At 44.7% G+C, this 27,792-nt stretch overlaps 2 protein-coding genes across 3 annotated transcripts in view; one reads left to right on the top strand and one right to left on the bottom strand.

Moving 5' to 3' along the window:
- The first annotated feature begins 1,524 nt into the window (after positions 1–1,524).
- Positions 1,525–14,126, top strand: Cuzd1 (CUB and zona pellucida like domains 1). Of its 2 annotated transcripts, none has more exons than XM_042701393.1 (9): positions 1,525–1,606; positions 2,936–3,086; positions 5,500–5,714; positions 7,242–7,392; positions 9,212–9,429; positions 9,871–10,043; positions 11,050–11,441; positions 13,000–13,262; positions 13,749–14,126. In XM_042701393.1, exons 1-9 carry the CDS (start codon positions 1,525–1,527, stop codon positions 13,916–13,918), a joined length of 1,815 nt encoding a protein of 604 aa, XP_042557327.1. In that variant the 3' UTR covers positions 13,919–14,126. The 2 variants fall into 2 exon arrangements, with proteins under 2 accessions (XP_042557327.1, XP_042557328.1); XM_042701394.1 differs by having other exon boundaries at positions 1,533–1,606; positions 2,933–3,086.
- Positions 14,127–17,668: 3,542 nt separating this feature from the next.
- Positions 17,669–27,792, bottom strand: part of LOC122126825 (deleted in malignant brain tumors 1 protein-like) — a 76,695-nt gene continuing 66,571 nt past the window's right edge. Inside the window, exons 37-41 of the mRNA XM_042701353.1 lie at positions 25,085–25,443; positions 22,793–22,825; positions 22,108–22,283; positions 21,435–21,805; positions 17,669–18,442 (exon numbers count right to left, since the gene is read on the bottom strand). Coding sequence (XP_042557287.1) covers positions 18,151–18,442; positions 21,435–21,805; positions 22,108–22,283; positions 22,793–22,825; positions 25,085–25,443 — 1,231 coding nt within the window. The 3' untranslated portion in view covers positions 17,669–18,150. The remainder of the gene's footprint in view (positions 18,443–21,434; positions 21,806–22,107; positions 22,284–22,792; positions 22,826–25,084; positions 25,444–27,792) is intronic.

Raw genomic sequence — 27,792 nt, 5'->3', positions numbered from 1 at the left:
GCTTTAGGAGACAGACACACACACACACATATCTGTCCACAGAGGACATCTTTACACATTAGCCAGGCAGGAGAAGCCAGGCATGGGGAGGGGCAGGGGAGGGACAGGGGGGAGATGGGAAGGGGAAACAGAGGAGGAGGCAACAATGCTTGATAAGAAATGTACTCCTTACCTTACTCATACATACATGACCTTAGAATACAATTTCTTTCTCCTGTGACCTTCATTCCTTTATTGGGTCTCTCTTCCATTCCACTCCCGGCATCTCCCTCCCCCCACCCCAATCCTTCACTCACAGCCAGCTACAGGTCTTCCCTTTGTGTGGTCGCCATGCCTAGCTGGTTCCTGAGAATCAGAAAAATACTGATTGCCCTTTTGCCTAAAAAAACATTCCTCAAGACACTAAGTTGAAAATAAACTTTACAACTTTGGTGGGGGGGGGGGGAGGAGTTGGGGTGTGGGGAGGGAAAGGATGGTAGGGGAAAAACAAAGGAGAGGGTACTCATCACTTCACAGAACTGTAACCCTCTGTACAGTATCTATATGATAAAAAAATTATACATTAAGATAAAAAGGTGCATGTTTGTTTTTCTCTGTCAGTCTTTGCTCAGATTTCTCCTTCCCAAGATACCTTTCTTCATCTTCAATGCTGAATCCTCCCTCACCCTAGGCGGTCTCTCTATCCTCTCTTCCAATTTACAAATGTAAACACACCTCTATGGGTTGATTGTTAATTTGTTTGCTTCTTGTCTTTGTCTCCACTTAGGATACTCTCCCCTCCTTGGGGGGGGGCCCCCCACCCCGCCCCCCAGGGCAGGGTCTGACTGTCTCTAGGGAAGTCTGGATTCCCAAGCTCCAGAGTTCAGTGAACAATGGATATTTCCTGAATAAAGGAATGGCTTGTGTACTGCCCTCTCCTTAGGAGCTCTTACTCCTGTAGTTTTACCTTGGGCACTGAACACAGCTTGGGGCCTGAGGGACTCTAACCCACCTGCTTTCCTTGGCTGGTAGACTTTTCAGGAGCTCCTACACGGGTCCCTTACCTACCCTGTCTTTCCTTCTGATCATCTGGTCCTACTTTTCTCCTCAAGCTTAGCCCCCACAGGTGGGCACAGAGTTTACCCAGATGCCACACTATCCCTGACTTGCTGAGCTTGAGATCCCTGAGCTACTCATCCTGGGAAGGAGCAGTGATACCCTCAGGTCATTACTGCCACCTTGTTCATGATCTGCACAGATAGGCCAGGGCCCAGTGCCTGCGGTGCCAGCTGCCAAGGCCGGGAGGAGCTCCGCCAGGCCTACCTTCAGACCTTCCACGAAGGAGTGGGGAGAGGGGGGCACCGCGGGGGACGCTGGCAGTGACACAGCCACACAGCCGCTCTGTTCTCATGCCACCCGCCTCTTGTGTGGCCAACCTGACACATTTCCCCAGGGCTGCCCCGAAGCTTATGAAACCAGTAGTTGTGAAACCCAGGGAAGTATAAAAGCCCGACTGTGGGCACTCAGGGCTTGCCCCCTCCAAAGATGGAGCTTTTAAGGAGCCTCATTATTTTGTTCTTATTCATTTCCTCCTGTTTGGCAGAGATGAATTCAACTGAAGCAGAAGGTAAGAAAACAGAACCAGAGTTCTCAACCCTCCCTTTACCGAGCCTCTTCCAGAAATTTCCAAGGTTTCCTGGCTTACATTTAGCCTCAGAAAGAGTATATATATATATATATATATATATATATATATATATATATATATATATATATATATATATATATATATATATTTGGCCAGTCCTGGGGCTTGAACTTAGGGCTTGGGCACTGTCCCTGAGCTGCTTTTGCTCAAGGCTAGCACTCTACCACTTGAGCCACAGTGCCACTTCCAGCTTTTTCTGTTTATGTGGTACTTAGGAATTGAACCCAGGGTTTCATGCATGCTAGGCGAGCACTCTACCAATAAATCACATTCCCAGTCCCTAGTACTAATATTTTTCAGGCATATTTGTGAGGGTATGTTGAAGTAGAAAAAGTATGCCAAATTTTACTAAGACTTTATCTTCAGGAAAGGATCATGAAGGTGTAGAAAATATTTGTAGATGAATATGCACATGTACATAATTTAAAATCATCCAACAACAAAGTTTCATTATTGGCTTTGTTAGGGTAAATCTATGCAAAGGAACACTCTTCAACAAGGTTTAAAGATACTATTAATCTCTAAATAAAGGATTTGTTAGAATCTACATTAAGTGGAAAAATTTTTACAATATGAAAATACTTTTATTTAAAATATATGCATGGCACTATTTTTGCAATCTGGATGAAGACAAGAAAAGAGAAAGAAATTGGATACATTAATTCTATGTAGATAGGATTTCAGAGTTGTGCTTTGAAGATTGTCTTTGAGTTCTGATATTTTCCAAATAAGCATATGAATAGTTATTTTCAGGTAAACACAACTCAGAGACTTTTATATATTTATATATGTATATATATATATATATATATATATATTCAGCCACAAATGAAAAAGAAAATTAAAAACTCTGTATATAACTAGAGCTTTCTTTTACTTTTCCACATACTATCATTTGAACTTGAGACTTGCTCTACTAGCCATAGCTAGCTTTTTTTGATCACTAAATCTTCCCTGGAAAACTGTGTGTATGTGTGTGTGTGTGTGTGTGTGTGTGTGTGTGTGTGTGTATGTATGTGTGTGTGTGTGTGTATGTATGTGTGTGTGTGTGTGTGTGTGTGTGTGTGTGTGTGTGTGTATGTACCATATGTAGAGAAATCACAAATATTTTCCCCAAAAGGCTGAGGGTGAAATCCAATTTAGCTGCACACGTGGATGGGTATTATGTGTATGTGGTAGAGACCCAGACACTGCTGGAGGAGGCAAGGATTGCTAACTTTCCTCAGTGCTGACTATGGTCTCTAGCAGGCAGATCAAGTTGCAAGGCCAGTCTGGGAGGGAACAACTTGGGAGAGTCCCACAAGTCCCTGGTCCTGCAACTTGGTGCCAATGAGAACTGCGTCTGGACAATACAAAAACCGGAAAACAAGAACCTCAGAATCATCTTTCCCCACATCCAGTGAGTAGGGGCTTCAGCATTTTAGGAGGAAGCTTGACTTCTGGCCACATTGGGGGCGGTGGGGTGGGTCTTTGTGGAAAGGATTTCAATACTACTGGAGGAGGTGGTCATCCTGATGATGGTGGTGATGATGATGATGATGATGATGATGGTGGTGGTGATGGTGTCCGGTAGTTTCCGATCATGTTCATGATGACAAGAGAAGATGGCTGATGGTTTCTGAAATGATTATGATGATGGGCATGACTAGCGTCGTGGTGCTGGTGCTGGTGGTAACAAAGATAATGGTGATGGTAGTTATGATGATAAGGATGATAATAACAATTGATCATGTTGATAGTGATGAAGATGATTGCTGGCAATTGATGACAGCGATTACAGTGATGCTATTGGCTGATAGTCACTGATGATGATATTGGTGATGGTGCTGTAATAGTAGTGATATTGGTATATTGGTAGTGATGTTGGTTGAAGATGACTACATGCCCCCACAGGATTGCCAAGGTCCTGCGTGGTCACTACTAGGGTTACAGACACGGGGAGGTTGAAAACTTGTGGGACTGCGTAAACAGTGAGTGGAATGAGCACAGTTAGTACTCAGCTCATCCAGTTCCAGAGCCTAGGCCTGAAAACTCTAGAATTTGGTGTGTACTAGAACCATCAAGGGTCCTTCCCAAAGCCCAAATTCACCAGTGGTACTGCAGGTAATTAGACCAGTCTCTGGGGAGTAAGAAACAGATTTCTTTACAGTCTTAAGTATTGTTTATGTCAACTTTTATTTTGAAGGAAGTAGATATTCATGGTGATTTTTACAAATGTAAAAATCTGACGTGAAGTCACCTCAGACAGTTCTTTGGGTTGTGTGTCGGTGACTATTTGCCAATGAATTGGATGATGATTCAAAAGCAGGAACGACGTCTTTCTTGCCGCAGACCTGACCTAGCAGAGGGGTTCTGCTAGAGTGGTGCTAGCCCTCTCCAGCAGCCACAGTTTATCCTGTAGATAGGAAAGCCCAGAGAAGCTGGCACACACACACACACACACACACACACACACACACACACACACACACACTGGAGCACAAAAGCTCACATAGAGCACTGAGTTTACATCCCAGGACCAGCAAACACACACACACACACACACACACACACACACACACACACACACGCCCAGAAAAGTCCCTTAATGAGATTAAGTTCCTTAATGAGATTAACTAATATGCCTTCAGGGAGTAGAGGGAGGAGAATGGAAACCTGGTGTCCTAACTCCCAAATCCCTACTTTGCTTCCCCTCCCCTATGTTGTTGATCCCAAGCTCCTGGAGTGCGCCTTAAGGCACACCTGGAGTGCTCTACCAAGGGGCTTCCACTGTCTTATTCAGATGAGTGTGTGGTGCCTGAGAATTTTCGTAGGAAGCAATTCTGAACTTACTGAAGTGCTGTTGGTCCAGAGACCACACTTGGAGAGCCCTGCTCCTCCAGCATTGTAGCTGGGATGACCCACCACGAAGTGAAGTGGGTAAGCCGCAGTGCTGATTCACAATGAAATACAGATTTCCTAGCATGGTCGAAATCAAGAAACACAGATGTCATTTCCAATGTGTAAGGAGAGGAAACGAATGTGTGGGAAGAACAAAGTTGGTAGACGTTGAGATTTAGCACTGGATATTGGATACAGTCTGAGAGCTGGGCCTGTGGTGACTGCTTCATGTGAGGATAGACACTCACACTAGAGTAAAAGTACAATGTGACATCCTGACTTTACAGAAGAGAAAACTAAGGTCAAGAGAGGCTAAGGTGCTTGTGCAATTGTACACAGCAGGTGAGTGTCTAGGGTGAACGCAGAACTCTACCCTGTGACCTTTTCTCTAAGCCATGGGTATATGTCCTCTGGCCTTTCGGGAGATACTGTCAGAAGGGGCCCAAACAGGAAATCCTGGGCATCCATGTTGAACACAGTGTGGGACTGTTGTTCAGAATGAGGAAGTGGTAATATGGGGTTGGGTAGCTGGAAGGAGTAACTGTTAGCTTTCCTTTGAGAGAGGTGGCCATGGGAGACAAGAAGAGCTGTTTCTGACCAGCCTTTGATATCAAGCGTCAGCGAGGATCAGTTGTGACTTAGCAGCTTATATATAAACCGAGTCAATAGTGTACACTGTGGGGAGCGGGAGTGGCAGATGCCACTCTCTGGCATCTGTCCTGGCTCCTGGCCCCTTCTTCATCGTTGACTTAATAGAAGGTGTGGACAGCAGTCAGGCTCAGGTTGAAGATGGAGAAGATGGCGGTCTTGGAGAGGCGTCAAGGGACGCCCATGCTCACCACTTGACACATACATAGCTGTGCTAACAGGAGCTCTGTGAAACCCACTTTCCCAGGGGCTCTCCTCCAGCCACGAGTGTGTTCTGTCCACAGGCTGGATCCTGAAGGGACGTGTGACAATGAGAACATTAAAGTCTTCGATGGAAACTCTACCACTGGCCCTCTGCTAGGTCAGGTCTGTAGCAAGAAAGACTTCGTTCCGGTCTTTGAATCGTCATCCAGTTCCTTGACAGTGCAAATTGTCACCGATAGGTCGACGCCCCAAAGAACGGTCTTCATTTTCTACTACTTCTTTGACTCTGGCACAGGTGAGCTCTCATTGATGTATCCTGTGGCCCTTCCTCCTGCGCACACAGCCTGTCCTCACTCGGCCTGGGTTATTGTAGTATGGAGTCGGAGTGTGTGCACTCAGAGACCTCTCTGCTTGGGAGAGGAGCAGTTTGCTAGTGTGAGTGTGCAAAAATCACAGCCGTGGGCCTCAACGGTGAGATTCTGATTACTTTGTGCTGGCGGTGCCCATGAATTTTCTGGCGAAAATTCTAAAGGAGCCCAGGAATTTTTCTTCCTAACCAGCTTCCTGTTGAGGCTGCCGGTAGAAGCTCAGTAGGTGGTACAGGTTGAACGGTGCTGTGTTAGAGCTCAAAGCAGAATCTGCATGGTTAGCCTGTTTCCTAATAACCCTGAGACCTTGTGCAAGGTCAAGATGATTGAATAGAGGTTAATGCCATCAGCTGTGGCTGATCTACATGATATGCCCAAGCATTGGTGATAAGCCACTCTCCTGAGTAGAAACCATAGCTGGTTCCCAGCCAGTGAGCCCAGGCCAAATTCCGTGCTACAGTTAGTACATGGTATTCTCATTTAACCTCTCATAGTATCAGCTACTAACGTTCTTAAGGTGGTATGATTCATTAGGTTTGGATTGGGCTGTTGGGCGTTCACAGGTATCAGGTTCCAGGGTGATTCTAACAAGGTTAGGGTTCAGGTACTGAGGAAAGCTGGCCTGCTTTTCACACATCAGAAATTACACTGCTCTGCCTTCCCTGTACCTACCTACGTTTGATTGTAGTCCAAGTCAATCGAGTGAGCATTTCACAAGGAAAGCTTCACTCTGGTTTTCTTTTTGAGGCCGGGAGTGATCTCCACACTACTTCTGAAGCCATTGATTTCTTGATGCCACTCGACTTCTGAAGTGAAGCCCTCACACTCTTCTAACCTACACCTAGGCCACCTTTCCACACCTGCCTTGTAGCACCTACCTGACAGGCATCCTTGTACTCCGCCTACTTATACCATTTTATACTTCCTACATAAAGCCTTTGTTATTGCTCCTCTACTCTTTATTTTGAATCTGTACTCACTGGAGCACGGATGTACCAAAGATGTTTTGCTGAAGGTTGTATCTGAGCTTCACTTCACATCAAGACATGGCCAGAGGAAGTAGAGGAAGTAATAGCAAAGAATTCTGCTGGAGCCAGCAGTCCTGAGCTGACCAGGGAAGGAAAGACAGGCTGAAACTGTGGGTCGTGTTCTAATGGGCAGTGCTCCTCCAGTACTGGTCTGGAGAACTGACCTTATCTTCTATGGCACAGGAGCAAAGGGTGTATACCTGGGACAGATCATGTGAGTTCAGTCATCTGGCAACAGTATCTTTCTCTGCCCTGTACCAAGGATCAAAAGTCAAGTCCTAAGAAAGGAGGAAGTTCAGTATGCTACCCGGGGGGTCAGTGAGAGATGCAGAAAACAGGGACGTGTTATACACTGCATATAACAGCAAAATTACAGGAAATCTGTGTTTTGATGCTGGGTCTCAGTCACCTGCATATCTTTTGCAGTTATTCCAGATTGTGGAGGTTACCTGGACACATTGAAGGGATCCTTTACAAGCCCCAATTACCCAAAACCACACCCGGAGCTGGCTTACTGTGTATGGCACATACAAGTAGAGAAAGGTTACAGGATAAAATTAAGCTTCAAGGAGATTTTGTAAGTATGATGATCCACTTCTTTTGGGGGAAAAAATGCAGTGAACTCATGTGGCAGTTGGAAGACCCAACTTGGGAAAGAGAAATAGCCACAGGCAACCTCCGTGTACGAGTTCTTTCCAAAGAATTGATGCAGAAAGGGAAACATAGCAATGCTCTTGCATTCAAGGAAGCTGACTATTTCTTTTTATTTTTAATTTTTATTTTTTTATTGTGAGACTACCTTACAGAGGAGTTACAATCACATGGGCAAGATGAGTACATTTCTTTTTTTTTAATTATTATTGTGAAAATACTGTACAGAGGGGTTACAATTAGATGGGCAAGATAATGAGTACATTTCTTTTTTTTAATTTTTATTTTTTTATTGTGAAAATACTGTACAGAGGGGTTACAATTACATGGGCAAGATAATGAGTACATTTCTTATCAAGCATTGTGGCCTCCTTCTTTGTTCCCCCTTCCCATCCCTTCCCAGCCTCCCCCTGCCCCCCACCCAGTCCTCCCCCCCCCACCAAAGTTGTAAAGTTCGTTTTTGACATGACAACTTGTACTTGTCATTGTTGCAACGGGTCCACCTGTATCCTTATTTAAACGACTTGTTTTTCCCCTTCCCCTCCACAAATTATACCGACTTCAAATACAGTGAAAGCAGGGATTATACTGTGGGGGAGGGACATACAAAGCAACAAAGAAATAATCTTATAAATGTGTTAGAAACAAATGCATGAAAGAAAAAAACATTTAAATACATATCTAAGGGTTCATTTCCATAACATCACCTTATCTGACCTTTTCTGCTTGACTCAGACATATACTAGATATTGCAAATAAGGGAAACCATAGGACCTATGTTTCTTTGGGCCTGGCTTACTTCACTTAATATAATTTTTTCCAAGTCTTTCCATTTCCTAACAAATGGGGCAATGTCATTCTTTCTGATGGAGGCATAGAATTCCATTGTGTATACATACCACATTTTCTTGATCCATTCATCTACTGAGGGGCATCTGGGTTGGCACGAGTACATTTCTTATCAAGCGTTGTTGCCTCCTCTGTTTCCCCTTCCCATCCCATCCCTTCCCATACTCCCCCCACCTCCCCCAACCCAAACCTCCCCCGGCAAAGTTGTAATAACTAGCATATGTCTGAGTCAAGCAGAAAAGGTCAGATAAGTTGATGTTAGGAGAATGAATCCTAAGATATGTATTCAAATGTTTTTTTCTTTCATGCAATTGTTTCTAACATATTCATAAGATGATTTCAATGTTGCTTTGTATGTCTCTCCCCCACAGTATAACCCCTGCTTTCACTGTATTTGATGTTGGTATAATTTGTGGAGGGGAAGGGCAAAAACAACTCGTTTAACTAGGGATACAGGTGGACCCATTGCAACAATGAGATGACTATTTCTCTAAAGGTTCTGCCTGGAGCTAGTGACTCATGCCTGTCATCCTAGCTCCTTAGGAGGCTGAGCTCAGAGGATTGTGTTTTGAAGCCTGCATGGGCCGAAAAGTCCACCAGATTCCATCTCCAATGAAGCAACAAAATGCTGGACTGGAGATGTGGCTCAAGTGGTAAAGCACCAGCTAGTTATGAGCAAAAAACCAAGAAGCGAGAGTAAGAGGCCCTGATTTCAAGTCCTGATTCCAGAGTAAAAAACAAAAACAAACAAAAATTCTGAGGTTCCACTCAGGACTAAAAATGCCTCAGGCTTGACATCATCAGCCTGACATTGAAAGGGAAAATCCTAATGGGATGACAGAAACATAGAACTGAGTTGCCTGGAAAACCTTTTACACAGTGACCTTTATTTGTAGCCTAGAAGTAGATGACAAGTGCAGATTTGATTTTGTGGCTATCTACGACGGCTCTTCCACCAACGCTGGCCTGATTGGACAAGTCTGTGGCCGTGGGACGCCCACCTTCGAATCTTCCTCAGACTCCTTGACAGTTGTATTATCTACAGACTATGCCAATTCTTACCGGGGCTTTTCTGCTTCCTACACTTCAGTTTATACAGAAAACATCAACACTAGTGAGTTACCCTTTCTACACCTTGGCAAGTTTGAGCTTTCTGAACAAACATAGAAACTGCTCCTTCGCTCTTAGCCTGTCATGTATATCTTTGGGAGCACGATGAAAATCTGCGCCTTGAAAATTAGTTCTGTGCATTGCGTAATACAGGAGGGGAATGATGGCTTTGTTAATCTGAAAAAGATTTCTGCACAACATAGGGACTACTTTTCTCAATGCCTTCTGCAAACACACAACTAAAACTGTTGGATTTATAGATTGGAACTTCAAGCCAGGGGAGCAATGAATATTGTAAACAATGTATCAATTGCTGGAGATCCAGGCTTCTAAGGACCACTTATGGCAAGAAAGGTTTCCATGCCCACAGGGAAATCTTCAATATCCAGAATTCTTAGCTTGCACAGAGTCACTCATTTCCTTCCCACCTTTGTTTTCCTGACAGCATCTTTAATTTGTGCCTCTGACAAGATGAGAGTTATCATAAGCAAATCCTACCTAGAATCCTTTAATTATAATGAGGATAACTTACAACTAAATGACCCAACTTGCCGGCCGGAGGTGTCAAACGTTGTGGAGTTTTCGATCCCTCTGGATGGATGTGGTACAGTTAAAAAGGTACAGGAGACTCTGCCAGCTGGGTTCTGGCAGATGCCAAATGCATTCTGGTGATGCATGAGTGGAATGCTGGCTAGCTACTTCCCCAAATCACCACTGGCCCTCGGTGGCTGAAGGAACACATGGTAAGCATGTGTGGACATAAACATATACACACTTATTCACATACCACTGCTTAATTGTCTCTGTTACTGCAAGGTAAGTGGGTAAAGAACTCTAAAACCCCATTGGAGAGCATTTGAACATGTATGTAGTGTGGGTTAACTGGTCTACCTGGAGCCCTTGGGCAGAAAATGTTTATAATCCCATATTGAGTAAAAGTAGAGTTAAAGATCTTCTTCCCTTCTAAAGACACATAGTAAAAGCATCTTTATTTTCAATAAAGTGAGCTTTCCTGTAAGTCTGTGATTTGTTCTGTACATTCTAGAAATCCTTTCCAAGATCTCTACCTTCTCAACCTGTGGGTTCCTTTAGGACACACACTAGAATTTTCACACAGGGTGTGAAACAGCAATGTAATTTAAAAGAAGAGACACTATGTGAGACAAATTGATAGGGACAGAAGTAAATAAGTTTTCTCCCAGAAAGGAGCACAGAGACTTTATTACAGGAGGGAAGAAAGCCAAGAGAGCTCATAGGCCAGCTTGTCTGCATTCCTGTGGGAATTTTCCAGTTAGTCCAGTAACTTAGCACTTCTTATGAAGGGAGTACACTCTAGGGGTTAAAGTCTGTATAGCCCTGGGAAATCACATTCAAAATTGTTTTTTATGTAACAGAAACAAATATTATATATAATTCTACCTTTAAGTTTTCTAACTGCTTCTTTTATTTCACATCTTTCTTTTCCCAGAGTACTTCTTTAAAAAAACACATTTACTGCTTATAATATTTGACATAAAAGCTATTATTTCATGATTTAGTTAAGGCTCTCACTGTATTATTCACATCTGTGTTCTAACAATACTGAACTTAAACTACAAAATCTGAATTTCATCCGATTTTTTAGGTTGAAGACCATTCAATTACTTACACCAACATCATCACCTTTATTGTATCTCCAACTTCTGCGGTGATCACGCGTCAGAAACATCTCCAGATTATTGTGAAGTGTGAAATGGAATACAATTCCACTGTCGAGGTGATGTACATAACCGAAGATGATGTGATCCAATATCAAAATGCGCTGGGCAAATATAACATGAGCATGGTTCTCTTTGAGTCAGATTCATTTGAAAACCCTATTCTTAACTCTCCCTATTATGTGGATATGAACCAAACTCTCTTCGTCCAAGTGGGTCTGAGCGCCTCAGATCCAAACTTGGTGGTGTTTCTGGATACCTGCAGAGCCTCTCCCACATCTGACTTTGCATCTCCAAACTATGACTTAATCAAGAGTGGGTATGTATTGATGTTTGGTCTTCTTTCTTGCCAGTAATTTTCTGAATTTAAATTTTATTGTAAAGGTGATGTACAGAGGGGTTACAGATACATGAGTCAGGTAATGAGTACATTTCTTTTTTTTTTCTTTTTGCTTATGTGGTGCTGAGAAATCGAACCCAGGGCCTCAAGCATGCAAGGCAAGCGCTCTACCAGGGAGCCACCTTCCCAGCCCCCTGAGTACATTTCTTTTTGAGTAGTTACTCCCTCCCTCATTTTCTCCCACTTTTCCCTTTCCTGACTCCCCTTTCCATCAAGCTATACAACTCACTTTCAACATAGTGTCTAGTGAGTATCACTGCTGAATTGGTTCATCCTTTGACCCACTGCAGTAATTATTTTATTTGGTTTTTTTTTTTTTTTTTGGTCCGGTCATGGGCCTGAACTCTGGGCCTGGGCGCTGTCCCTCAGCTCTTCAGCTCAAGGCTAGTGCCCTACCACTTGAGCCACAGTGCCACTTCCGGCTTTTTTTTTTTCTTTTTGCTTATGTGGTGCTGAGGAATCAAACCCAGGGCCTCAGGCATGCAAGGCAAGCACTCTACCACTGAGCCAACTTTCCGGCCCTGCAGTAATTATTTTAATAAAGTAATATATTCGTGTGTGTCTGTGGATAAAATTTTCCTAATGCTGCTATGATGGAATTTTATTAAATTTATGTTGGCTATTTCATAAAATATAGTTACTATATATTAGTTACAAATAATGCAAAACATCTGTGTAGACATAATCCATATCTTCTAGGATTTTAAATGTATTTACAAAATAGTTGATGGTAGAAAACAAATTTATTTTTGTGAAGGAGGCTATATTTGTGTTTTTGATGTTAGTATATTTTATTTTCAATAGAAATCTGTCTGACTCATTGATGTATGCCATCTTTAGAAATAATGTTATCTGGAAAATATGTGTAAAATTCTTTTTTTTTCTTTATGCTGATCCTGGGACTTGAACTCTGGGCCTAGGTACTGTCCCTGAGCTTCTTTTGCTCAAGCCTAATGCTCTACCACTTGAGCCACAGTTCCACTCTCAGCTTTTTCTGAGTATTTTATTGGAGATAACTGTCACTGACTTTTTTTGCCTCTGCTCACTTTTGACTGCAATCCTCAGATCTCAGCCTCTTGAGTAGTTAGGATTACAGGTGTGAGCCAGCAGTGCCTGGCTTGGAGAATTCTTAAAAGGAAAACTGTAAAGTTCCTCTTTGAAAGGAAAAGTTTACTTGTTTTTCCATACAAGCTGATGGCCTTTTGACCAAATCAGCCACCTTTATACATTAACAATAAACATGTAAGAAAAAGGTATTTGAGTACTAGTATATGGGTATCGCTTTTTGATTAGTTTACATATAATTTCAGAGCTAGAAGGAACTTCACCCAGTAATCTGTCCATAGTTTTAGTTTACTACAGTCTGAACCATAGATTCCTTTCTAGAGAAGACTTTCTAAAGACTAGATCTACAATTTAGACTTCACAACTTGGATTCTTGTGCATCTTCTAAATATGTGCATAAACTCTGTTCTAGATGTAGTCGAGATGAGACTTGTGAGGTGTATCCCTTATTTGGGCACTACGGAAGATTCCAGTTTAATGCCTTTAAATTCTTGCGAAGTCTGAGCTCCGTGTATCTGCAGTGTAAAGTTTTGATATGTGATAGCAATGACTCCCATTCTCGCTGCCACCAAGGCTGTGTCTCTAGAAAGAAACGAGACATTTCTTCATACAAATGGAAGACCGATTCCGTCATAGGACCCATCCGTGTGAAAAGGGATCGAAGTGGAAACTCAGGTAACACAAAAGCTATTTCATGATCTAAGAATACCTTGTGGTGTGAGAAATGCCACTCAAACTGAGTTCTTCTCTATGTAGAAGAACTCTAGAGAGTCATACCAGAAGTTCTAACAAATAAGTGAGGAATATTAACCACATAGGATAAATGCTTATTTCCATTGCCACACCTTGTGTAAGCATATGAGACACTGGTAATACCATCATTCCCATGGCTCTTGAATATAGGTCTATATCCTTCATTTCTACAAATTTCTTTTAGCTTCTTAACTCCTTATGATATACATGCCATAACTTAACCAAACCATCTGAAAGAAATAAAGTAAAAATTAAACATAAATATAAGCTAATTCAAATATTTGATAATCATTCCTCTTTGATGTATTGGAACTATGCATTTTGCATTAACTCAATAAAAGATTCATATGGTATAAAAAGATATTATAAATAATGCTAATATATGCAAAAATCTATATTCAATTGCAGGGCTTCTGCATCAAACCCATGCAGACATTCCACAGCAGCCTTTCAATGCTCTGCACCTGTTTTCATTCGTGGTCCTTGCTCTGAATGTTGTGATTGTGGCCACGATCACACTGAGGCATTTTGTGAATCAGCGCCAAGACTACAAATATGAGAAGCTGCAGCGCTACTAACAAATGGCTCCTTTCCTAAGATGGCACCTTTCTCCATGGCTACAGAGCTTATGAAGAAACTAGGAAGGATCTGAAACCGTAACACACAGACAAATAAGACTTTTAGCTCTCATCTTACAAACTAAAAGCATTGTATGAATCAAAAACTTGGTTTGTTTTTGGTTAAATACAACATTTGAAACAAATATTAAATGGAAAGAAAAAGGTTTTTCTTTTTTTTTTTTTAAGAAAAGTAGTCTTTATGTGGTGGGTACGTAGTATGTACCTATAATCTCATTGACTTGGGAGGTCAAGGCAGTAGAATTGAGGGTTCGAAGCCAATCCAGGCTAAAAAGCTAGCAAGACTATCTCCAAAACAAAATAAAAACAAAAAGGCTGAAGATGTAGCTTAAGTGGTAGAGTGCTTGCCCACCAAGTGCAAGACCCTAGGTTTAATCATTGTGACTTCCCCATTCTTCAAAGTTGTATGCTTTTATTATTTATATGCCAAATAAAGCATGCACATATAAAATGTAAACAGTGAATGGGCAATATGCCACCTTCTGAAACATCAGAGGCTGCCGCCTGATACTGACGTGCAGGAGAAAGCATCACGGTCTCCTCCATCTCGAGCCTCTCTGCTGACAAACATTCTCCTGCTCCACACCTGGGTCAGCTCAGAGAAGGGCTTTAGAGGAAACAACCTGACTGCCAGAGGCTGCAGGCAGTTTTTGGGTTCATGAGATAAAAATGTTTCTCTTCTCCTTTACATGAAGCAGAACAAAAACCATTAGACTCTAAGCTGATCTGAGTTTACACTGGACAAAAGACAGAAGCTAATTATGTTAGATGAATAATACAACTCTACCTCATCACCTAATATAAACTGAAGCAGGTAACCACTAGAATGCTCATAGATAGAAAGATCTATATCTATCTATATCTACATCTATATCTATAGATCTCTATATATTATCTTATATTTATATCTATATTTATAGCTATAGAGATCTATATATCTCTATATGTATATGGATTTTATATATAGGTATAGATTAGCAATAGATATATTTATATCTCTATATAGAGAGAGCTAGAGATAACTATAGATAGATATTAATACTCCCTATTCTCCTCCCTCTTTATGTCTCCTCTCTCTCTCTCTCTCTCTCTCTCTCTCTCTCTCTGTTCCTCCCCCAACCCCAGGTGAACTAGGAAGAGGCTGCAGTGAATGGGCCTGCACACGTAGACCATTGTCTGGAGAGTCCTAGGGCTGGGCTGGGTATTCAGAGATGCCCTGTTGAGGCATGATGCTCAGACCTTTATAAACCTCTGTGGCCCAGTCACTGGACAGAGGCTGCTGAAACTGTGGCCATGAACTCTGGCAAGAAAGCTGTCTTGGGCTGAGGGGGATTCCTAGGGAGCAGTGGCGCTGATAGCTACAGCCACCAACACTCCAGCAGCCAAGTGCAGCACTGACTCTACCCGAGGGGACCAGCAAGATTTTCAGAATACCTCACAAGGCAATCTACCTCTAGGCTACATTGAGACTTGTTTAGCAAAACTTTTCAAAAAGACTACACATGCTGTAGTCTTGTGATGGCTGTAATCACAACTACTTGGGAGGCTGAGATAAAGAGGATTGGAAGTTTGAGACCATTCTGGGCAAGAAGTTCACAAGCCTTCAGCTCAAATAGTAAAACGCTGGGCCGGTGGCACAGGGCTTCACCCCAGCTCTGTGGGAAGCGTAGCGAGGAGGACTGATGTTCAGGCATAAAGCATGAGCCTCATTCAAGAATAACCAGAGGTGAAGGGCTGAGGGCAGAGTGTGAGTGGTAGAGGCCTGCTAGCAAGCTTCAAGCCTAGAGATCAAACCCCAGTCCCGCCAAAAAGATAAAGGTGAGCCACAAAGGGATGAGAAATTGGAGTACCAGGAACATGCAAGCTATAGGGGAGGAACTGGAATCCGAGCTCCCGGCTGGCCTCCGCTGCTCTGAATGGGGCTTCCCCTCATCCCGCTAGGCAAGGACAAGGGTCTTTGGGTTTGCTCTAAACAGCTTGGGTGGACGTGTTGGTCCAGGCTCCCTGCCTGCTCTGTGCCAGGCTCAGGGAAGCAGGTGAGGTGATGCACATCCCAGTCTCCACGCTGCTTTCATCCTGGTGAGGCCAGGCAAGGGGGAAGGGGCGTGGAGAGAAGGAAGGAAATTAGCTTCCCTAGTCATTTCTTACTAGTCTGGGGTGAAAGCCAGGACTCCAGGGTTCCTGGTGTCTGGTTGGAAGAGAGCAGTTTTTGTCCTGTTAGATCACCCCTTTGCTGGGAAAGCGAGCAGGCTTTCCTTGGGACACCTTTGGTGTTCCCTGACTGACTCCCTGTTTTGATCCACAGAGCATGGGAGGCTCCCCAGTGACCATGGCTTTAAGTGTTCTTAAGAATTGCCTGGCTTGGGATGGGAAGGTGGATCAGTGGTAGAGTGCTTGCCTTGCATGCATGAGGCCCTGGGTTCGATTCCTCAGCACCACATAAGCAGAAAAGAGCTGGAAGTGGAGCTGGGGCTCAAGTGGTAGAATATTAGTCTTGAGCTGAAGAGCTGAGGGACGGCGCCCAGGCCCAGAGTTCAGGCCCCACGACCAACAAAATAAATAAAAGAATTGCATGGCATGCTTTCAGAGAGGGCTGTATCCTGGGCTCCACCCCTTGAGCCATGCCAGCAGGAACTGATCTGGAAGCTTTTTTTGATTCATTTATTATTTACGTGGTAGTGCTTCCATTACTAGCACGTTTACGCTTGGGATTTGTTAGAGGCACAACATGCTAGATTTTGGTCACTGTTTAGTTTCTAATTACTGGTCACCCTGTGGATATGCACAGTTAATAAAGTAGATGATCTTTGGAAAGCAGAAACTCCAGAAGTACACAATTACTTGGAAAAAAACTCCTTTAATCTGTATTTGCATGAAATAGATGTCCAATGCAAGCGTCATTGTTTCATGTGACTGAGGGTGAACCTACTGGGGGCCAAGTCATTACCATTGGTTTAAAGACATTCTGTTCACCAAACCAGCCACTCACATTTCACCAATTTCTAGGTATGTTTATACATAGAACTTCATACAAATAAATACTAACATCCTATTTTGTTCAACCAAAACAGTTCTTGAGGAAGTGTATGCTTGTAATGAAATGGAGATGATGTTCTTGGAAGAAGTACCCCCTTGGGATCATTTGTCAGATTTTCATCTCTTAAGACCTCAGGGTTAGCTCCCCGTTTCTGCCTTCCTCCTTCCCTCGCCACTTGGCAGTACTGTAGCCTCATCTGTTACATGCTGTTTATTGACAAAGACCACAACAACTTCTGGGAGATGGGGACACACTTTTGATATTGCTACTGGCTATGCCGACAAATGAAAATATCTGACTATGCTCAAGTCTGTTTCCTTAAAGACAACGTTGAGGCTAGGGAGTCTTCTTGTGGAGTTAATATGCTCCTTTTCCAGAAGGATGCTGTTATCCATACTGATCTGCCTATGCTTGCTTTTCTGATTTCTTGTGTACTTTTCAGGTTTCCTGGCAGCTTTGAGACCTGGACTTAGACAGAATTGAGTGAACATTTGGCTGCTCAGCAAGCGCCCTCAGTCTTACCTTGAGTTTCAGCTTCTCAATTGCAAGCTGAAACCCAAACTCCAAATTGTTAGGCCTTCTGAAACAACAATGAAAACTTATTTTGATGAATCGGTGGCTTATGTGACTCAACTGTCTTGTTCTTAAGAGTTTAAAGAAAAATGAGCAATGGCTTCCCAACAAACATTAAAGTTGTTTATTATTGTTATTATTATTACAGGACCCTTAGCAAGATCTCGAAATAAATTCTCACAACACCAGAGGGACAGAAAAGTATGCTTACTTATTAGCATCTGGATAATAAGATACAAACTTAAAAACAAGAATAATTAAATTGACTATGGATTAGAGGGAGACAATCCTGCTTTTTCTAACATTTACACATAGTAAGACAATGATCAAGTTCTTGAAGTGAGGAAGTAGAAAATCAACATTTTTAGCTACCAAGAGAGTAACCGCTTTAAAAGCTCAGTAATCAGAAAAGATTTAGTAACAAATCTCAGGAAAGAAAGCTACTATCTTTCTTTAGCCAGGCTCTCCATGAGTAACTTTTGATTCATTAGTATTTCCCTGAAAGAAATAGATTTGGGTTCCTAGTTTCTGGCAGATTCACATGACAGCTGGGAAGAAAAAATCACACGAGGGTCTTGCTGTAAGCAGAAGCTCTGGGGACCTCCAGTGGCCCCACCATTTGGAAATACTCAGTCTGTTCTTCCTTGGCCTCCACAGGGCCTGCACCTCTCCTCCTGCGCTCTGTACATCCTTGAGAACACCGAGAAGAGTAGTCTCCCTCTCTGCACACAGCAATCTTACACTGCAGATAGATCACTTCGTAGCTGTCGAGAATGCTGAAGGCATTGAACTTGAACTGGGCCACATTCTTCTTGACGGAGTGCAGGTTGGTGTAGGTATTGTCTTTGATGCACCTAATGGGGAGAAAATCCGCAAACAATTCAGTATGACATGGATTCACTGAAACCCAGGTAACCAGGCTTGGCCCAGATGTATAGATTTCAAATGGGACTCTTCCTACCACTCACTCTTTCTTCAATGAGGGAACTACTAGAACTATCATTTTAGTATGACTATGAATGGAAACCCCCTACTCCTGGCTGTAAGTAGAAGGGGACTGTAAAATAAACACAACAAAAACGAAAAGGTTTTAGCTAGACCTCTTGCCTTCAGAAGGCTGACACTCTTTTGTTCCAAAGGGAAGATTTTATGTAATGGTTCTCTTATTTCTTGGTAGACTTAGATTATTTAAAATATGTGTTGGTAAACCCCAAGGAAACTTCTGAAAAATCTGGGGGAAGATGTGTAAATGGGTCCCAGGGAGGAGACACAATGGAATCATGTGAGTGCTCAATTATAAACAAAGGCGGCAGCAATGGCATCTGTGGGGTTAAACGAAGCACACATGCAGTATGAGCAGATGGTGCGTGCTCATCAGCCTTGTGAGCAATCACTTTAAACAGGGATAGTCTAGATATACTATTTTAAAGACAAAAGACAAGCAGACTAAAAATGTCAAACTACATGTTGTCAGTACAACTTTCTTTTTAAATATACAAGCACAGAGAAAGCAAGGGAACAGGGAATGATGTGCCATGCTAAGACGAACTAGATGACAGCTGCAGGTAGCTGCATTAACTCACAACAAATCTCAGAGCCAAATAATTCTCAGGATCAAAGAGGGACATTGTATAATAATGGAGAGATGAAATCTTCCAAGAAAGACAATCCTTAACCAAAATAATCAAGGCACAAATGATCCTCCAATTTACTATGATAGTCCTGATGGTATACATACCTACAAACAGACCATCAAAATACTTGAGGCAAAAACTAATAGAACTGCGAAGAAATCGACAAACTGCCTATGCTCATGGAATTATTGTTAGTGTCCCTCCATCAGTAATTGATGGGTACAGCAGGAGGAAAGGCTGTAAGGATATAGGTGATGTGAAGAGCGCTACTAGATCCCTGGAACTAGCTGACATTCCACCCAACAACAGCAGCAGCATGCACCAATTCCTTCCGCTCACACAGGACTTCTTCAGAACTGACCATATTCTGTACCCTCAGAAACATCTGAACAAATGAAAAGAACTCTATTCACAAAAACACTCTCACATAACAATGAGATTAAACTAGGAACCAATGACAGAAATAGTTCCGAAAACTCCCCAAATGTTTGGAAAGCAGACACCGCACCTTTAAAGGAACTTGTGGATCAAAGGAGTCTCAAGGAAGGTTCTAAAATATTTTCTTTTTTGGGTCCAGTCGTGGGGCCTGAACTCTGGGCCTGGGCGCTGTCCCTCAGCTCTTCAGCTCAAGGCTAGCACTCTACCACTTGAGCCACAGCGCCACTTCTGGCTTTTTTTTCTTTTTGCTTATGTGGTGCTGAGGAATCGAACCCAGGCCTCATGCATGCAAGGCAAGCGCTCTACCACTGAGCCACCCTCCCAGCCCTCTAAAATGTTTTTGAACTAAGTGTAAATGAAGGTGAAATGAATCAAAATCTGTATGAGGCAATGAAGGGAAATTTGCAACCCTATCTGAATGTATTAGAGAAGAGAGGGCTAAAATAACCTAACCCTTAAAAATAGAGAAAGGAGAATAAGCCTAAAGCAAGCAGAAAAAATCGTGGGTTGTTAAATTTGGGCACTAACTCTAATTTCTTGCCTTAAGATGTTCAGAAAAGGGATTAAAAGGGAAGCACTTTTTCTCTGCTCTGGGACTCAGTGCAGTTTACTGCTGTGATGCACCTCTCATCCCATCAGTGACAGGTTCTGTCTGTCCCTCCCCTGGCCTCTGGACGTGGGTACTGCCAAACCTCTTAGGACCGTCAGTCTGCTAAGATCTCATTATGCTCTAGCTGCCATTAAGTGAGGGAGGTGTTTTGGTCTTTTATGAATTGGTTGACAGTTACCTATTCATAAGTGTTTGGCTCCTGAAAGGGGACAAAGGACCTATCAAGGCAAACGACTGGCCAAGGTTCTAACTTGGCAAATCATTGGATTAACTAAGGGAGCCAGAAGAAATCTGACTAGTATGACATCATCTACCTTGAGGGACTTCATCAGCTCACCAGGAAGGGCCAGATGCCCAGAAGGCTGCACCTTGAGTGCAAAATCTACTGGAGGTCTCAGATTGGAAAGGAAGGGAGGCTTGCATATGAGAGGGTGGAGTGGAGCAGAAGAGTCCAGGGCAGCTAGGACTCTGCCCAGGTATCTTTGGAGAATCTCCAACTGAGATCAGAGGGCCAATAAGGATCCCCACTTCATCTGCGGGGTATGACTAGAATTCTTTTTTTTGGGGGGGGGGGTCCGGTTGTGGGGCCTGAACTCTGGGCCTGGGCGCTGTCCCTCAGCTCTTCAGCTCAAGGATAGCGCTCTACCACTTGAGCCACAGCACCACTCCCGGCTTTTTTCTTATGTGGTGCTGAGGAATCGAACCCAGGGCCTCAGGCATGCAAGGCAAGCGCTCTACCACTGAGCCACCTTCCCAGCCCCTGACTAGAATTCTTGTACACAGCTCCAATTTAGGACTTTACATTTAGCAACTCCAAGTTTCCTAAGTCATTCCATGAAAATCTAACAGAAAATCCTGGCGCTGGCAGCTCATGCCTATAATCCTACCTAGTCAGGAGGCTGAGATCTCAGGATCACAATTTGAAGCCAACCCTGGGGCAGGAATGTCCTGTCTGTGAAACTTGTATCTCCAATGAACCCCCAGATAAAACCAGAAGTGGCGCTGTGGCTCAAAGTGGTAGAGCGCTAGCCTTGAACAAAAAGGGGCTCAGGGACAGCGCCCAGGCCTAGAGTTCAAGCCCTAAGACTGGGGTGGGGCGGGGTGACTGGGGGGGGGGGTGAAGAAGAAAGAAAGAAAGAAAAGAGGGCCTTCCATTTTCCTCACCCTTGCCGGATCAGATCGTATGTGTTGGTTGTGAAATCACTGGCATTGGGAGAAGCCACACACGTGTCCACGGAGAGCCTCAGGTTGGGATCTGTGCTCTGGAGCGTAGCCTCAAGGAACACCTCTTCCCCCTGGCCGGCATAATAAGGTGCCATGCCTTTCCCCCGCGGGGATGCGGGTGACTGGATGAATGAAATGGACACTTCATAGCCAGCATCCTCTGCCCGGGCGCCAGCTTCACCCGTGGATGGGCCATCCACTCTGCAGGTAAACTTCAGGTGGGGCACCTTGTGTCTCACGATGACGCGGCCAGGGTGATCCCGCCCTCGACCTCTGATGGAGTTGGAGTAGCTGAGCGAGCCACGGTGTTCCTGTGAGGATCAGAGGAAAGCTGGGGTGCCTGGGGCTCTTTCCCACCCCTGCTGAGCACTTGCTTGTTGGTGTGCTGGAGGCCTGAAATCCCTAGCCAGACTTTGGTAGTATTTAATGCCCCAAAGGAAGGAAAGTTCTAGACAAATGATGAGCTACTTTAGATCTCACCAGACTCAAACAAGCTCATGGCTTGTGTCCTTTCCCAGTTCCTACAAGGTGTTCAGCGGGTGGAGTTCCGTAAGCCCCTCCCTGCCCCATCTCCGCCTCCCTCCACAGGGCGGCTTCCTAGTCAGTTTCTGACCTGCTGGACAGTGCCGCAGCGGCCGTAGGGAATGTTAAAGATCAGGTAGCGTCCTGTGACATGGGGGCGACACGCGTTATCGTTTAAGTGAAGATCCCAGGAGGAGTAGCCCAGTCTTCGCAGATAGCCTCGATCCACGACAGCTTGGAAGCGGTGAGGTAGGCAGGAAAGCTGGGCTGCAGGACAGGGCGAGTGGGGGGAGCATTAGGAAGAGAAGCCAGGGTCCCAGAGCCAGGTCAGGGAATGGGCCTGTGTTCACCATCTAAATAAAAGCAGCGCTCTGGGCTGAGGCTGGCGCAGCCGTCTCTACTCTGCACCAAAGGCTTGACTCCAATGAACATCCTCCTCTGCCCAAAGCCTCTGAGGTCTCAGGCTAGCCCCAGCATACGCCCCGTGTGCTGCGAGGTAGAGCTTTGTCCAAGGAGTTCCAGGGCACTCCTGTCCCATGTTGGGAACACCCACGCCTAAACACACATCTATCCGGAGCTTTGGATGGAAGCTGGGAAAGGAAGGCATGAAGACAAAGGAGGAAAGAGCGCCTGGGACTCGCTTCTTCCCCAAGCCCCTGAAGCCCAGTATGTGGGGACACAGAGCTCCCAGCAGGCTCCCTTCTTTCTTCCCCATTTGTCTGCTTTTAGCCCCCCACTTTCTGTACGTTGTGTCCCAGGCAGGAAGATGACATTACCATTGTCCTTGGGTACAACAGAGTCCTCCGGACCTGCCGAAAAGATAAAAAACAATGTCAGTGGTGCGATGCCTCTGGAAGTGGATGATCTAGACGCAGGCAAGCTAGCCACGCTGGAGAACCGAGGCCTGAGAGCATCCCAGGGCATGCAAAGGCCCCAGGCCTCCTCTCAGAGCTGCAAGCCGGCCTGTGTGGAGTAGTGTGGAAAATATGGATGCTACCAACACCAGGATTGGTTGAAGCAAGAGAGCAATCAACTGGGGCTTCAGAGGCAGTAAATGCCATCAGATAGGGGAGATCCTGGCTGGTGTCCCTTTCCGTGCTCACGGCAGGCTTGGGACCTCAGGCTAGGATCCCAAGAGTCTGTAGCTATTAATAAGGGTTTCTCAGGCTCAAAATGAAGACAGGACTTCGGCCAGGAAGTGTGCTAGTCAGATTTCCCCAACTTCTTCAGATACCAGACCCCGATAACAGAGACCTCTTCGTGTGTACTCTTGGGCAATATTGTCTAAGAATAGAAAATGGAGTTTCACTGAAGGTGGGACCCTCCCAGGAATGGCAGACAGTGAAAGTGAAGGAGAGTGAGCTTACAGAAGTCAGACAGAAAGGTGGGAGTAACAAAATAACGCCCGGGAGAGGTAGAGGCCCCACCTTGCATGGGAAGGACTGGGGCATATTTGGAGGAGGGTAGGCCGTTCTGTTGCTTCCTGAGGGTTAGGTCAAGGTGAGGCAGGGGCCCTCTGGATGGGGACCTTGGTTCTTTCCTCTGAGATAGAAAAGGGAACTGACAAGTTGTAATGATGGAAAAGAAGCAGGTTCTTTGCCCCTAATCATCTCAAGACATTTCCATTTTCTTTGGCTTCATCATCCCTTGCCTACATTTCAGAGCAAATATTTCACTGAAATGGGATTAGATAAAACTGATGACTAAACTCTCACGGGGGGGGGGGGGGGGGGGGGGTCCGCATTTCTAGTTCTTCATAATAGAATAAGGAATAAGCTACCAAAAATTGAGCCCGTAGTAAAGACTGAAACAGTAATTACCAGACACTCAGGAGGGTGAGAGAGGGGAAGATGGGGGGTGGGGGGATTGCTTAGCAGCTACAAATAGGAGGAATACATTTCAGTGTTCTATTATTACATAAAAAGTGGTTATACATTATATAATTCCAGAGAGCTAGAAGAGAGATTTTGAACGTTCTCCCCATTAAGAAATGGTAAATGCTCAAATGATGGGTGGCTTAAGTATCCTGATCAAAGCACGATATATAAGTGGATCAAAACATTACATTGGCAGGCGCCAGTGGCTCACGCCTGTAATCCTAGCTACTCAGGAGGCTGAGATCTTAGGATCACGGTTCAAAGCCAGCCTGGGCAAGAAAGTCTGGGACTCTTATCTCCAGTTAGCCACCTAAAAACCAGAAGTAGATCTGTAGCTCAAAAAGCTCAGTGACAGGCTGGGAAGTTGGCTCAGTGGTAGAGTGCTTGCCTTACATGCCTGAGGCCCTGGGTTCCATTCCTCAGCACCATATGAGAAAAAAGCCGGAAGTGGCGCTGTGGCTCAAGTGGAAGAGCGCTAGCCTTGAGCTGAAGAGCTGAGGGACAGCGCCCAGGCCCAGAGTTCAGGCCCCATGACCGGACCCCCCCCCAAAAAAAGCTCAGTGACAGCGCCCAGACCCCGAGTTCAAACCCCATGACCGACAAAAGCCCCACGTCACATCATTCTTCATAAAGATGTACAAATATTATCTGTCCAGAAAGGCACACAACGACTACGACCTGTCAAAAGCGTACACCATCTGTCAGTTACCATCTGTACAAATTGTTACCCTACGACTACGATCTGCCGACTATATCGGTCAAGAAAGCACAAGGAAAGGCCCGCTCTTCTCCGGTGGAGGCCTGGCCCATCCATTGGAAACTGAGGCCCTCCGCTGAGCGTGGGGTCTTGGCCGGAGCACGTACGGATTTATCTATAGGGGTGCGTGGAGGTTTCCTCGTGGCAGTGCCTGGGTGGAGACCCACACGCGGCTCCCAGGCCGCGGGAGGGGGAAGAGGCGTGGCGACTCGGGGTGTGGGCGGGGCGTGGGCGGGGCGAGTCGGGGCGTGGGCGGGGTGTGGGCGGGGCGAGTCGGGGCGTGGGCGGGGCGTGGGCGGGGCGAGTCGGGGCGTGGGCGGGGTGTGGGCGGGGCGAGTCGGGGCGTGGGCGGGGCGTGGGGCGGGGAGGGGCTGGGGAGGGGCGGGGCGACTTGGGAAGGGGGCGGGGCGGGGCGCGGAGGGGCGGGGCGGTACCTGCGCAGATCACGCTGGCGTCCTCCTGGTGCCCACAGTTGTGCCGCCCCCAGCCCGGGTGGGCACAGCGGTCCAGCGCAGCCTCGGAGCCGGAGCAGCGCACGTCGTCCAGCAGGATGAGCCCCGTGCCCGGGCCGAAGTGGGCGCGGCCCGGGGCGCGCAGGGCACGGCCGCAGCCCAGGAGGCGGCACACCACAAAGGCGTTCTTGATGCCCCAGTGGTCGTCGCACACGGTGCCCCACTGGCCCCGGTAGCGCACCTCCAGCCGGCCCTCGCAGCGACTGCGGCCGCCCACCAGGCGCAGCGGCCGGCCTGCGGGCAGAGGGGCGGTCAGAAGGCCGCCGCGGCCGCGTGCAGCCCTGGATCGGCCCGTTTCCGAGGCCCCCCTCCGTCTTCCGCTTCACTCGGAGCCGCGCACCGACTACGGTGACATCCCTTTTACGCTCCGTGAGTAGAATGACCCAGTTTAACCGTCAAAAGGCTGTCACAGCCCGGCGCCGCGGGCGCACGCCCGTCATCCCAGCTACTCAGGAGGCTGCGATCTGAGGATCGCGGTTCAAAGCCAGCCCCGGAAAGGAAAGTCCTTGATATGCTTATCTTCAATTAATCACGGAAAAAGCCGGAAGTGGTGCTTGGCTCAAGTGGTAGAGCGCTTGCCTTGAGCAAAAGGAGCTCAGGGACAGCGCCCAGGCCCTGAGTTCAAACCCCGGGACCAACAAAAAAGGCAAAGCAAAACAAAACAAAGTAAGAAAACGGTATTACATAACCTATCTATTCCACTTCTACACAATACGTGAAAACATTCGTCCACAGAAAGATTTACACGCGGCACCATTCTCCATACTAGCCCCAAACTGGAAACAACATACCAGGATGCACAGACTATAGTATATGAACACAATGGAATATTACTAAGCAAAGAAAAGGAATGTATTACCAACTCATGGAACCACATGTCTGCACTTCAAAGAGAACTGTAAATTTAATTTTACTTAGGTAAAAAAAAATCAGATACAAAAGCTCATGTTTTATCTGATTCTATTTCTATGACATTCTAGCAAGAGCGCATCTAAACTCAACAGACAGCAGATGCCTGGAGAAGGTAGGAGAAATAACGAGAAAGAGGCAAGAGGGAATTTCTCGGGTGTGGGAAATTTCCTGGGTGATGGATATGTGGTGTATTTTAATTGTGCTGGTTATATAACGGCATGCATTAGACAGAATTCATACATGTGTGTCATATATATATGATACTTCAAAAATTGATTTTAAAAGACAACAAAAAGACCTCTACATTCATGTATCATGCAATGCTGAGGACCTATTCTGAGAAATGCATTGTTCGTTGTACAACACTGTAGAGTGGACTTATGGAATGGAAAACTATTTCAGTGTCACTTGGCAACATGATTTTATGGGGTGCCTGACTGATTATGTTGGCAGTACCTCATACATAAGTGTGTAAAATGAGTTCTCTTCATATTAATTGCTTAATAGTGTCTGCCTTGAAATTTTCTGTACTTTTAGGCATATGAAGAGGCTCACTGAATGTGGACTCACTGGTGTTAGATTCTCTGACTACAATCAGAGAATTGGCCTAATTGAAGCTACAATATTGGAAGCAAGATAATCATATTTGTGTGAACTATGAACACAAGAGCTGAGGGTGTATCTCTTGAGTGGTAGCACATTTGCTAATATATATGAGGCCCTGGGTTTGATGATGGAGCACCATCAGAAGAAGAAAAAGGAAAAATAAGAAGAAAAAGGAGAAATAAGGTGAAGAAGAGAATGAAAAGAAGGAAGAGGAGGAGGAGAAAGAGACAGAGAAGAAAAAAGGGGAAGGATGAGGAGAAAGAGAAGGAGGAGGGGAAGTAAGAGAAGAATAAAGATGAACTTCGAACACAGTTAAATATCTTCTGTGTGAGGTCTTGGAGGATAAACTTTGGGTGGATTTCTGTCCCACAATGTGTGTGTGTGTGTGGGGGGGGGTGGTATCTGTGTGTGTTTGCATATATACATCTACAAGCTCATAAAATTTTTTGGTAAGGAGGATGGAATTTAAATGAAAAAGAAATCTTATTCTAACAGTAATACCAAACTAGATATAAATAATATAGGTATATTATCATTTTAGAGATTAGAAATAAATGAAAATATTTACCAGGTAATGGGGCCATTTCTTTATCAACTGAAATTGTAACTGTAAAAGAAATAATAAAAGGTTTAAAATGTAGTCCCACAAAATCACATATTTCTATTTAAAACAGAAGAATAAAAGTATATTCAGACATGAATACTTTTTAAGTTGTTACTTTGGTTTGAGTATAGAAATAGTGGCCATTTAATTTCATTTTCTTGGTATCAAATGTAAAAGTGATGTTATATCCTGTTAATCCTTTAGAATTAACTTAAAATAACATATGAAACAATCACAAAGGAACCTATGCAAATATACTGATTTTGGGGGGAGGAAGATAAAAATATTAGATTTTCCTACAAGGGTGGAAAATGAAATGAGAAGAGTCATAGTCAGACAGGAAGCTCATAGCTGAGAGGTGCAGTTCAGCCTCTCAGCAGGTAAAGAAATGGAGCTAGGAAAACTAATGAACTTTATGATAAAAATATAGTTATTGTAAACTACAAAACTATTTTAATTGAGGAACAGGTATATGATCATTACCAGGCAATGGAGTCATTGTTGTCCA

This window comes from Dipodomys spectabilis, unplaced genomic scaffold (genome assembly GCF_019054845.1).
Source record: "Dipodomys spectabilis isolate Male_0828 unplaced genomic scaffold, ASM1905484v1 ptg000289l, whole genome shotgun sequence".
NCBI lineage: Eukaryota > Metazoa > Chordata > Mammalia > Rodentia > Heteromyidae > Dipodomys > Dipodomys spectabilis.
Note: the sequence above shows the minus strand (reverse complement) of the source record. Positions and strands in the feature narration are given on the sequence as shown.

Coding starts and splice junctions, on each gene's coding strand:
- Cuzd1 (XM_042701393.1), top strand. CDS start 1,525: ATGGAGCTTTTAAGGAGCCTCATTATTTTGTTCTTATTCATTTCCTCC. Junction 1,607..2,935: donor GAATTCAACTGAAGCAGAAG/GTAAGAAAACAG, acceptor GGTCTCTAGCAG/GCAGATCAAGTTGCAAGGCC. Junction 9,430..9,870: donor TACAGAAAACATCAACACTA/GTGAGTTACCCT, acceptor TTTTCCTGACAG/CATCTTTAATTTGTGCCTCT.